This window comes from Anolis carolinensis, chromosome 4, assembly GCF_035594765.1.
Source record: "Anolis carolinensis isolate JA03-04 chromosome 4, rAnoCar3.1.pri, whole genome shotgun sequence".
NCBI lineage: Eukaryota > Metazoa > Chordata > Lepidosauria > Squamata > Dactyloidae > Anolis > Anolis carolinensis.
The window spans coordinates 155624321-155637023 of record NC_085844.1 but is presented as its reverse complement, the minus strand read 5'-3'; the positions used below and the strand labels follow the sequence as shown (position 1 = coordinate 155637023).

Genomic DNA, 12703 nt, shown 5'->3' with positions numbered 1-12703 from the left:
AATATTAATTGCCATACCTGTCTCCCCTTCGGACCTCTTTTTCCTGGTAAACCTGGAATGCCCTGAAAAGAAAAAAATATATGACAAAATACATATTCTGAAGTAGATGTGTTGACCATGCAACAAAATCCACAATACACTATCTGTAATGCCTTTAGTGGCAAACACAAATGTATAAAATAGCAGATGCGTGCTTCTGAAGGCTCACTGGCTTCTTCATCAAGGAAAGATAACAACTACAGTATACAGGAGAAGAAACATGATGTCATGGACCTACAGTCTACTTCAGATATCACACTGTCAGTTAAAATTATCTACAGAAGTTGTTCCCAACCTTTGGTTTTCCAGGTGTTTGAGACATCAATTTCCAGAAGCCCCGGACAGCTTGGCCAACTGTCAGGAATTCTGTGAGCTGAAGTCCAAAATAGCTGGAGGTTGCAAACCACGGATCTAAAGGGATCTCAATGCAGGTGGAAACCACACCTTTTCTTAGGCATGTGGTATTTGAGGTAGACAACTAGTGGTAGAGGAGTGATCACTACTCATCATGAGCCTGTTTGTACTGATACCTACATTATGACCTCCATGACCAGGGAACTCATATCTGTGGTTTCACTTATCTGCACCTGGGGGGTGGGGGGTGGTAATGGTCTTCCCAGGAATTTATTGGGTCCACCAGATATCCTAGGAAGCATACTTCTCTAGGAATTTCTAGTTTTCTCAGATGTAACCCTATGCCATGCTAGAACTGGAAGAGAGCCAATTCAATGGTATTTGGTCATATCTACGGTTTCAATCCAGGCAGGAACATGTCCTCTATGGATACTGGGGTCTTATTGTATTGTTAACATGTGCATGTTTAATTTAACAATGCATTTAACAGCATACATAGAATCAAAGAATCACAGAATTATAGAATAGTAGAGTTGGAAGAGACCTCATGGGCCATCCAGTCCAACCCCCTACCAAGAAGCAGGAAATCGCATTCAAAGCACCCCCGACAGATGGCCATCCAGCCTCTGCTTAAAAGCCTCCAAAGAAGGAGCCTCCACCACACTCCGGGGCAGAGAGTTCCACTGCCGAACAGCTCTCACAGTGAGGAAGTTCTTCCTGATGTTCAGGTGGAATCTTCCCATCACTTGCCAGTAGGCCATCCTCCTGGAAGAGTAGGCCATGGTCAAGGAAGCCAAAATGCTCCTCTTGACACCATTTTCTGAACCAGTTATTGACCTGTACTATTTTTCTGGCCCTTGTAGAGCCGTGTCCTACAACGGGGAGGAGGGATGAAAAAATCACATGTACATTACACAGTTTTAGCTTTCTTCCAAGGGCTCGAAAATCATTTGTGATCTTTTGAAAAGTATGCCTAGCGGTATCATTGGTTCCTACATGAATCAACATAAGGGGGGAGGGTGATAGGGCTTTAGGAGCCTGGTGAGCCTCTGAGTGATATGGTGTATTTTTGCCCCCGGGAGGCAGCATATTTCTCGAGCCATCCCTGGAAATGATGGCTTCCGTTCCTCTAAGGAGGGAGTCACCTACTACCAAGACCTGTTTCCTTTGAGGATTGACAGGGTCCCTTTTGTGCAAGACAGTGTGTATGTCCTCTGAAGAGTGTTCCTGTTGAAGTGAATCATGTAGGTGTAAAGTGTTGTCCTCCTCCTCAACATCCCCAGTGCATTCATCAATGACAATCCATTGAGATGCGTCCGAGAGCCAATCACTCTCCCAAGTGTGTTCCTGTTGCGCCTGGTCTACAATTGGGGATGGAGCATTTGCATGATTACATAAGTGTGAATGTGGTGATGCACTGTCCCCGTCAGGGCTATCCCCTGCACATTGATCAAGGGTGGCCCACTGAATGGTATCTAAGTAACTGTAGTCCTCCACAAGATGTGTTTCCTGATTGTATTTTAGTGGTGTAAGAATTTGGAATCTGTTGTGTAAATCCAGTTGAGCAGAGGACTTTTGCGGAGGCTGCCTGGTCCTGTGTCTCTTTCTATGGGTGACCTCCATCCAAGCCTGAGGGTTGTCTACCTTTGAGTTGATCTCCCATAAAATTCCTGATCATGGTGGTGTTGGTGTGATGCAGGTTGCAGATCTACAGCAGCGTGTTGTGCAGTGTCCAAGAAGAGCTCAAGTGCCTGAATGTCCTTAAGGGTCTTAATGCAGGCCTCAAGTTGTTGGATCCTCTGCTCCATCAGAGTAATCTGTTTACACTTGGTGCAGGTGTAGTTGAGTAGTTGTTGTGCAAAGAAGATGAACATGCCACAACTTGTGCATGTGGTGGCAAGTATTTGCTGTTGATCCATCTCTTGGTGAGTGAAGTGACCAAGCAGAATCGTGTGTGTTATGGGCAGATTGCTATCCACCTTCCTGTGTGTGTGTTTTTAATGTTGTTTTGTTTATTGTATGTACTGTAAGAATGTGTTTTAGTGTAGGGCTGGCTCAGAAAGCTTCAACAGGAAGCCAACACTTTCAAAACGATAGCCTCTCCTCACCTTCCAAACAATAGTAGAGCAGCTAGCCTTAATTACAGGAGGCAAGTCCACACTCAAGAATCAGCACAGACTCAGGTTTTTTAAGGCAAAGAATCCAACAGACAGGTTTTTAAGGCAATCTAAGAAAAGAGTGCATAGTCTCAGGTTTTTAAGGAAATCTTAGACAGGCCTTACCTAAAGCAAAGGAGCAAAGCTGCCTTCTTGCTTCCTCTCCTCACCTCTGCATGAACTCAGCTGCCACTTGAGTTCAGCTTCTGGCTCAGAAAGCTTCAACAGGAAGCCAACACTTTCAAAACAATAACCTCTCCTCACCTTGCCCATGCATTACCTAGCCTTGCCCATGCATTGGTAATTGTCAGAACAGACTACTATGACATGTATGCATAATTTAGATCAGTGGTCTTCAACTTGTGGGTCCCCAGGTGTTTGGGCCTACAACTCCCAGAAATTCCAGTCAGTTTACCAGCTGTTCGGATTTGGGAATTGGAGGCCAAAACATCTGGGGACCCACAGGTTGAGAACCACTTATTTAGAATCTGCATTTCCTTATCACAAGTTTTTTATGTATTCCATAAAATTACCCTTTCTCCCTCGAGTCCAGGAAGTCCTGCCACTCCAGGTGGTCCAATGAAACCCTGAAAAAAATGATAAGAGAAAAATAAACAAACGAATAAATAAGAAATTGTTTCCTTACTGCAGTATGGACAAAGATATATAGCATGCTTAAATATGGGAACAGAACCAGACACTAAATGTAATTTAGTGGAAGAGAAAAATATGTTTTAGACTACTCCTGTTGTGTGAGGAGAACTGAATAAAAGGTTAAATACCCATTTGCCCATTCGTCCATGACAAGCTTTGAAAATGTGTTTATTTATTCAGTTTAACTTATTGTGGTATATTATGAAACTGTTTTCAGGGGAAGCTTACTCTGAAGATGATAAAACAATAAAATCCAATATAATTCACATGGACAGGAAAAAAAACATAAAAATCAATAAAATTATATTATTTTTAAAAGATTAAATCATAGTGATAGACTAATATAGTGATGAGGGGGCAAGAGAGCTTGTGAAAAATTGTATCAATTGTCAACTTTTGCAAAATTATTTGCCAGAGTGATCTAGTCACAAAAAATGGTTGTAACGCAAACACTTAATTTTCTTGCCCTTAAAATTGTAAAATATTTATTAAATGAATGACTTCACTAGCCAAATCCCTTTCAAACACATTTGCTTTTAAAGACAACACACTGATTTTCTTCATTATCATAGTAAAAGGTAAATGTTTTCCCCTGACATTACGTCTAGTTGTGTCCGACTCTGGGGGTTGGTGCTCATCTTCATTTCTAAGCCGAAGAGCCAGCTTTGTCCGTTAGACACCTCCAATGTCATGTGACCGGCATGATTGCAGGGAGCGCCCTTATCTTCTTGCTGGAGCGGTACCTATTGATGTACTCACATTTCCATATTTTCAAACTGCTAGGTTGGCAGAAGGTGGGGCTAACAGCGGGAACTCACTTAGCCCCCTGGATTCGAACTGAATTCAGCAGCTCAGCAGTTTAACCCACTGCATCACCAGAGGCTCATTAGCATAATTGCAAAATATGACTTCATGACAAATGTTTCAAACGTATTATCAAGATGAAAAAAAATGTTATGTCAAGTTGCCTTTGTTTGTATTGCCAAAATAAAAAAGCTACAGCTTAAGAAAACTGTTTTTCTATATACAAATGATATAGCCTTCTGAAAAAATGATACAAAGAAAAACAAAATTCATACAGTAGTAACTAGAATGATGATCAAATATTTATTTAGAAAAAGAATAATATTTATCAGAATTTGATACAAATATTTCATTAATCCACAGTTATGATATGTAGACCAACTGGTAGAACAGTCTCATCTTCCACTCTCAACATCTGCAGTTAAAAAACCTTAGAAAACAAGGCTGAAAATCAGAGATAGACAACCATTGGCCTAAATTTTGTGCCTTGGGTAAAAAAAACATTTTAAAGATCTAGTTGAATGTTGAATGGAATCAAACATGCCTCAAAATGTCATTACAATCTCACAGCATTTGGAGATAAAATTAAGAAAGCATCCTCCAAGCAGATCCTTACTTTTGAAAATGAAAAGATAGTATATTCTACCTCTTTGACTCTAATATTATAGATACAAAATGGGCCATGTTCACATATGCAGAAACCTTCCCTCAACATCACCAATGGTATGTGTGGAGGTACATGTACAGTTCTATTTGAAACAAATGTAAAACGCTAATATGAACAGAAAATAAATTGTGAGAATTAAAGTGAAATAGACCTCTTAGTATATATTAATGATACATAGTCTGTGAATAAACATGCTAATCAGAATGACATGGTGAGTAGAGAAATAGAGAAATACAAATAAAATATCTCCAGCCTCATGTTAATTGTGGATGGGGGAAAAGTCATGCATGTCATAATCCTTTAAAATGCTTACTTACTCTTACACCTTTAGGGCCTGGGTTACCTTCTGGTCCTGCTAAACCCTAGCACAAAAAGAAATCCTTTTTACTTCATTTTTAATAGAAGGAGACACTGTATTTAAAAAAGTGCTACAGCTATTAATTTGCAAAATTGGCAATGTGCTTTTTTAAATTATGACTTCGTAAGTGAAAATTCTATACATATAATCTAGTTCCCTGGGGGGGGCTTTTAAAAATATATATGATTCCCTTGTGGCATGGGTACAAACTACCTTTTTACCACACTTACTCCTTTGCAGGAATTGCACTCCATCTACTTCAATTACAGACTTGGCTTAATGTGATCTTGCAAGAATTTTTAATAAACTTTTAAGCCTGAATGCAATTCCAGACATTTCACAGTCATTATAAGAGCAACATGCCAATCTCAGACATTCAGGCATCCTTGACATTCATGAAGAACTAACTCATTATTTGTTAGCTGCTATATAAACTTTTTAAATGGTACTTTAATGGTATTTTAATATCCTGTATTCTTGACTGTGAGTTATTTTCAGGCTCAAATCACAGAAAAGGCTCAAATTAAGGAGTTAAATTTGTCTTAGTATACATGCAATTACTGTGTATATTGGAATAGGAACTCATCCTTGATATATGGAATATATTAAATAAATTCTGCGACTTCTCGTTTTATTTATTTTTCTCCCTGTATTAATGGAAAGAGCAATGTAATGTATTAATGTACTAGGCAAGGTTTGTAAGACTGCAACTCTTGTTTTGAAATAGCATGTTTTAGTGGAAATAATTAAAGCAAATAATTTTACAAGTATGATGTCCTGAAACAATCATTTCCTTTCCAGGGCTGACCATGAGCAGGGAAACATCTAGGGATAGGGCTACACCTTCTGCTCTTCATTCCCATTCTTTGCTTGTCCCTTTTCTCCTAAGGCAGTGGTTCTCAACCTGTGGGTCCCCCGATGTTTTGGCTTTCAACTCGCAGAAATCCTAACAGCTGGTAAATTGGCTGGGATTTCTGGGAGTTGTAGGCCAAAACACCTGGGGACCCACAGGTTGAGAACTATTGTCCTAGGGAATATCTACACTGACCACCGAGTGTGTGTTTCTATCAGTCCTGCAATGGCTAAACATTACACAGGGCTGGCTTGGCAGAAGATTGCTGGACCACCAAGAGTGTGGTTGGTGATTGTATTGTGACTTGGGACAGTCATAACAAAGGCCTGCTTTTGGGCCACAAGGCGAGCTTTATCTGGTTTCTGGAAAGCTGGATCAAGCTCACTTAAAAGATCGGTGTAGAAGATTTCCAAGTCTGATGTCTTCCATGGTGGTCAGTTCTTAAAGCTCTAAGGCCCCTTCCACACAGCTGAACAAAATCCCACATTATCTGCTTTGAACTGGTATATATGTGTGACTCAAGATAAACCAGTTCAAAACAGATATCGTGGTATTTTCTGCCTTGATATTCTGGGTTATATGGCCCTTAGGGAAGGGCCCTAAGCTAGGCAAGTGCAACACAAATGAGGAGCATAGCAAACACAAATCATATACACTTTGGAAACCCGGGAAAGTTAATTTAATATTCAGAACCTCGTAGGTAACTCAGCTATTGTCTATGCTAGCTGGGGAGTTGTAACTGAAAAAGTAACTTTTTGGAGTTCTGTACTCTTTATATCCAATTCGGAAACTGACTTTTTATTTTCTTCTAAGTTCAACAGAACAGCTGGGCATTAATCTGGTTTATTATTAATAATATTTGACCTATTAAAATAATGACTGACATTAAAAAAAACCTGAATGTATTGGTCCCATGAGCCCACAAACAATGTTGCAATTCGTGTGTTGTAAAATCTATTGCCCTACAGTAGAGCGTTGGAAAATGGTACATAATGAATGTAAAAAAAATTCTAAAATTTGATTCCCCAATGAAACCTGAAGTTTATCTTCTAGGAATGTTTGACTCTGAGTTTTTTAAGGAACCCAATATGGATAAACTGTTCTTTTTTTTTTTTTGCAACAATGGCCAGAATGGTCTTTGCCAAACTTTCGAAACAAGAACTTTCCCCTACTAAGACACAATGGATAGACAAAATTATGGACATAAAGGACACGGACAAACTGACATTTTTGTTAAAGCAGAATAAGGGAAAGGGAATTAAAATGACAAACTGGACAATTTTTGAGGACTATATAAACAAAAATAATAAATAAGCAAATTAAGAATATGTCTATTAAAAGGAGGAAAAAATTATTACCTGTTGGATTTACAGTGATATGGGATAAGGCCCATCTATATATATATAAAAGGCTTTTGGCATCACGGCGACTCACAAAACAACAAAACCCAATACCCCCCAAACTCTAAAATTGGCAACACAATCCATCATCCCTGCCTCCAGTAAGATACAACACAATCACACAAAAAACACAATCACAACACCAAAAAAAAAAAGCCAAAACCCACAACAGGCAATGTGCCATGCTTTCTATATTTTGTAATACAGTAGAGTCTCACTTATCCAAGCTAAATGGGCCAGCAGAAGCTTGGATAAGCGAATATCTTGGATTATAAGGACGGATTAAGGAAAAGCCTATTAAACATCAAATTAGGTTATGATTTTACAAATTAAGCACCAAAACTTCATGTTATACAACAAATTTGACAGAAAAGTAGTTTAATACGCAGTAATGTTATGTTGTAATTACTGTATTTACGAATTTAGCACCAAAATATCACGATATATTGAAAACATTGACTACAAAAATGGCTTGGATTATCCAGAGGCTTGGATAAGCGAGGCTTGGATAAGTGAGATTCTACTGTATATATATAAAATACAAAATAATAAATACAGCCAGACATTGGAGCTGCAAGGATATTCAGTGCAATTCAACCACACCAATAAAAGATTAACCTTCGTAAAAGGAGACCACCAGGCTTTGAAACAGTGATATAACTCTGAAGCTAGTAGTTTTATAAAGGGCAAAAGAAGGAAGAACAGAAGTCAATGAGAGAACTTGAGACTCCGTGGCCACTTGCTGGGCCCACCCTCGACCAGTTCATCCCACTGGACGCAGAGGGTCTCGATAGGCTCATAGCTGCAGCTAGACCGACCACTTGCTCCCTTGACCCGTGTCCCTCTTGGTTAGTAAAATCCTGCTTGGAGGGATTACGTGACCCGCTGCTGAAGATAATAAACAGCTCCCTTGAGCAAGGAGTCTTTCCAGAGGGATTAAAAGAGGCAGTGGTCTCTCCTCTGCTGAAAAAACCAGATTTAGATCGTTTGGTTCCCTCCAGCTACCGCCCAGTTTCGAATCTTTCATTTCTGGGCAAGGTGATTGAGAGGGCAGTAGCGGTGCAGCTGCAGCAGTTCCTAGACGACACAGCCGGACTGGATCCTTTCCAGTCTGGCTTCCGTGCGGGGCATGGGACAGAGACTGTATTGGTTTCCATCACAGATCATCTCCGATGCCAGCTTGACCGGGGCGGGTCGGTGTTGCTTGTGTTATTGGATCTCACAGCAGCATTTGACACAGTCGATCACAATCTTCTGACCCACCGCCTTGCCGTTGCTGGAGTTAGGGGGACAGCTTTAAATTGGCTGGCCTCCTTTCTTCACAACCGTGGACAGCGAGTGGAGAGGGGGGGCCTGGTCTCTGAGAGGTCCCCTCTACATTGTGGGGTTCCTCAGGGGGCCATTCTCTCCCCTCTGTTGTTTAACATCTATATGCAACCACTTGCTCAGCTGGTCCGAGATTTCGGGCTCGAGTGTTATCAATATGCTGACGACACTCAGCTTGTGTTAAAGATGGAAGGCCAACCGGAGTCTGTACCCGACAGTTTTCACCAGTGCCTCGAGGCCATTATTGGATGGTTGCGTTCCAGTAGTTTGAGGGTGAATCCAGCAAAGACGGAGTTCCTATGGCTGGGCCGACCGGGCAGTGGGGATATCCAGTTGCCAACCCTGGATGGTGAAGTGCTACGCCCGTCTTCACTAGTAAAGAGTCTGGGAGTCCTCTTGGACCCTTCACTGACGATGCAGGCCCAGGTCTCCGCAGTTACCAAAACTGCCTTTTTTCATCTTCGGCAGGCTAGACGGCTAGCCCCCTATCTATCTAGGGACAACCTGGCTACAGTGATCCAGGCTACAGTCATCTCGAGACTGGATTACTGTAATGCCCTTTACATTGGCCTTCCTGTGTCGGTGATCCGGAAGCTCAAATTGGTGCAAAATGCAGCTGCCCGGCTCCTTGCGGGAGTCCCCATAAGATGCCACATAACACCAATCTTACGGCAGCTGCACTGGTTACCAATTGAGCACCGGATCACTTTCAAAGTGATGGTGCTTACCTTCAAGGCCTTACATGGTCCAGGGCCGATGTACCTGAGGGACCGCCTCACCCCTTACAAACCCCAGAGATCCCTCCGTTCTGAGGACCAAGACCTGCTGGAAGTCCCCAGTTTTAAGACCTTGCGTCTAACTGCAACTAGACGCAGAGCCTTTTCAGTAGTGGCGCCATCTCTGTGGAACACCTTGCCACCTGAAGTTCGTGCCTTGCGGGACTTGTTGGCCTTCCGCAGGGCATGTAAGACACACCTGTTTCGGCAGGCTTTTGAGTTCTGTTGCTGATGTTTTAAAAGGTGCTTTTAGGATGTTTTAAAGATTTTTTTTTAAATGATGTTTTTAAAATGTTTTTTAAATTGTTGATTTTAGCCGGTTCTTGTAAGCCGCTCCGAGCCCTAGGGGAGTGGCGGCATATAAGTTTGAAAAATAAATAAATAAATAAATAAGCTTGCCAACCAAAGATTTCCCCTAGGTAGCAAGCACCCAGGCTTTGAACCACCGAGGCTATTCATTACAATTCTACCACCCCAAAAAGGTGGTAGAATTCCCCTAAAAGGCAACTACCTAACATTCCAAGCAGCAAGCCTATTCCTTTCTATTCCACCTCACCAAACAAGGATTCACATAAGAAAATGGCCAGGCTTTCAGGCTACAAAGCTATTCACTGTTATTCCACCTACCTAACAGAATTCCCATACGCCACAGCAACGCGTGGCCGGGCACAGCTAGTAGTTTTATAAAGGGCAAAAGGAGGAAGAACAGAAGTCAACTTTTTAATTTTTTATTTTTTCTTCTCCTTTTCTTTTCTCTTTTTTCTCTTTCTTTTTTTATTTTTATTTTTCTCTTTTTCCTTTTTCTTTTTTTCTCAAATTTACTATAGAATACTGTACTGTATATCATATTTTATACTGTTTTTATGTTATACATAATACCAAATAAAATTACATTAAAAGTAAAATCTATTGCCTTATATTTGCTTCTTTCACCTTCCCTCAGATATATAGAATCATAGAATCATAGAATAGTAGAGTTGGAAGAGACCTCATGGGCCATCTAATCCAACCCCCCGCTAAGAAGCAGGAAATCGCATTCAAAGCACCCCCAACAGATGGCCATCCAGCCTCTGCTTAAAAGCCTCCACCACAACCCGGGGGAGAGAGTTCCACTGCCGAACAGCCCTCACAGTGAGGAAGTTCTTCCTGATGTTCAGGTGGAATCTCCTTTCCTGTAGTTTGAAGCCATTGTTCCGTGTCCTAGTCTGCAGGGCAGCAGAAAACAAGCTTGCTCCCTCCTCCCTATGACTTCCCTTCACATATTTGTACATGGCTATCATGTCTCCTCTCAGCCTTCTCTTTTGCAGGCTAAACATGCCCAGCTGTTTAAGCCGTTCCTCATAGAGCTTGTTCTCCAGACCCTTAATCATTTTAGTCACCCTCCTCTGGATGCTTTCCAGCTTGTCAACATCTCCCTTCAACTGCAGTGCCCAAAATTTGACACAGTATTCCAGGTGTGGTCTGACCAAGGCAGAATAGAGGGGTAGCATGACTTCCCTGGATCTAGACACTATACCCCTATTGATGAAGGCCAAAATCCCATTTGCTTTTTTTGCTGCTGCATCACATTGTTGGCTCATGTTTGACTTGTTGTCCACGAGGTATTGGCTATCCTACTTAAAAGAGCCAGACATCCTTGAGGTCTCAAATTTGGTTAACAAACAAAATTGCTTGGAGGATCTGTGGTTAGCTAGCTGAATTGCCTGAATGCACAAGTCTACTGGGTTAGTAATGTGGAGCAGACAACCTTAAACAGACAGTTGCAAGAAAAATGGGTAGTTCAAAAATACCTGGGAAGTTCAAACATTCAAGTTATACAAGAATTGCATAGTGTAACATGATGTAAAGCACATTTGATAAAATGTGAAAAATAAAGGCCTCAGGTAGAACTATACATACAGGGATAGTTCAAGCTCTAATAACATTTTTGTTATGGTTCAAGTGTGTTTCAGGCTGGACTGTGAATATAATTAATCTGGCTAAAATCCTGCCTAATTGTTTGCTATTACAAATGAAGTTAGGATGGTGGGAAGCACTAACATTCTACATCCTAATAGAGATTCTAGAGAATTTCCATTCTACAGCTTCTTGAAATATTTTTCCTACAGAAGAAGGTAGATATCTTCTGGGGACTCATGAAAGAACAACTTTTCCAATCTCTTTAGTTCCTGCTATTTGGCTTCTATGGTTTTCTGAAATCTTCGCAATGATCTGCTCACAATTTGGAAACACACTGTGATGATAAGCAACATGGGTTGCAGCAGGAATAAACAAAAGCCAGTATGAATATTTTTAGAAAATATTAAATGGCCACTGCTTATATGAGAAGAAAAGAACCAGTAGTTACTGCCTATGTATTATATATAAAAATTAAGGTTGGCATTGTATGTCTGAACAAAAAAAATTAAGAAGGGGATCAATACTTCCATATAATTTAAAGCAGCAATTTCATTCACTGTTTGCAAAAGAAAATATTTCTGGAGCAAATTTTAACCATTTGTTGTTGTTGTCTTCCTTGGGGCTGGATCTACACTGCCATATAATCCAGATTATCCAAATTATCTGCTTTGAACCAGATTATCTGAGCTATATGGATGTTATACAGATGTACAGAAGAGGCCTTAGTGTCATAGTTCAATGTTCAAACCACTATGCTGTGGAGCTTGAAATTTCTTCAGTATACAGTGGGCCCTTGGTATCCCCTGGGCTTTGGGTCCATGAATACCAAAGTGAAACTCTATCATATACAATGGCATAATAAAATGGTGTCTCTTATATAAATTGTAAGATTAAGGTTTGCTTTATGGATTTCCCTGTAAAGTTTTCACGCTGTGGATTATTGTATCCATGGAGGGAGAATCTGAAGATACAGAGGACCAACTGTATATTTTTCCCACTTGTCTTCCAACATTTTTCCAATAATCAACATTAAAATGTGAATGAATGAAAAGTTATGACTATGGTCATATCTAACTATAGAATTATGGGTAATGCAGTTTGACACCACTTTAACTGACATGCCTCAATACTATGAATGGCTAGGCCCCATCAATATTTGGCAGAGAAAGCTAAACACATTGTAAAACTACAACTCCCATGATTTCATAGAATTGAACCTACAGTGGTGTCAAACTGCATTAATTCCGCAACATAGATACATCCTGTTTTGTACAAAACAGTATTCCAGGTTTTCAAACAATAGCAGTACACTCATGCATGCTCCTCATTCACTCCTTCATGGTCCTCCCACCAACAAGATCAGCTTAACCACCCTCTCCAGAAACTTCACAACTGAAAAGAAACTTGGTGTTATCCA

The 12703-nt window shown here is 40.6% G+C and overlaps 1 protein-coding gene across 5 annotated transcripts in view; it reads right to left on the bottom strand.

Annotated features, from left to right (window-relative positions):
- The window catches only part of col24a1 (collagen type XXIV alpha 1 chain), a 233242-nt gene that overhangs the window by 155255 nt on the left and 65284 nt on the right, over window positions 1-12703 (bottom strand). For all 5 annotated transcript variants that reach the window (XR_010005351.1, XM_062978066.1, XM_062978065.1 and 2 more), the window contains exons 10-12: window positions 4992-5036; window positions 3083-3136; window positions 18-62 (exon numbers count right to left, since the gene is read on the bottom strand). Coding sequence is in view for 4 of the 5 variants with exons in the window: in XM_062978066.1 (XP_062834136.1) it covers window positions 18-62; window positions 3083-3136; window positions 4992-5036 (144 nt within the window). In the remaining variant the exon portion in view is untranslated. The remainder of the gene's footprint in view (window positions 1-17; window positions 63-3082; window positions 3137-4991; window positions 5037-12703) is intronic.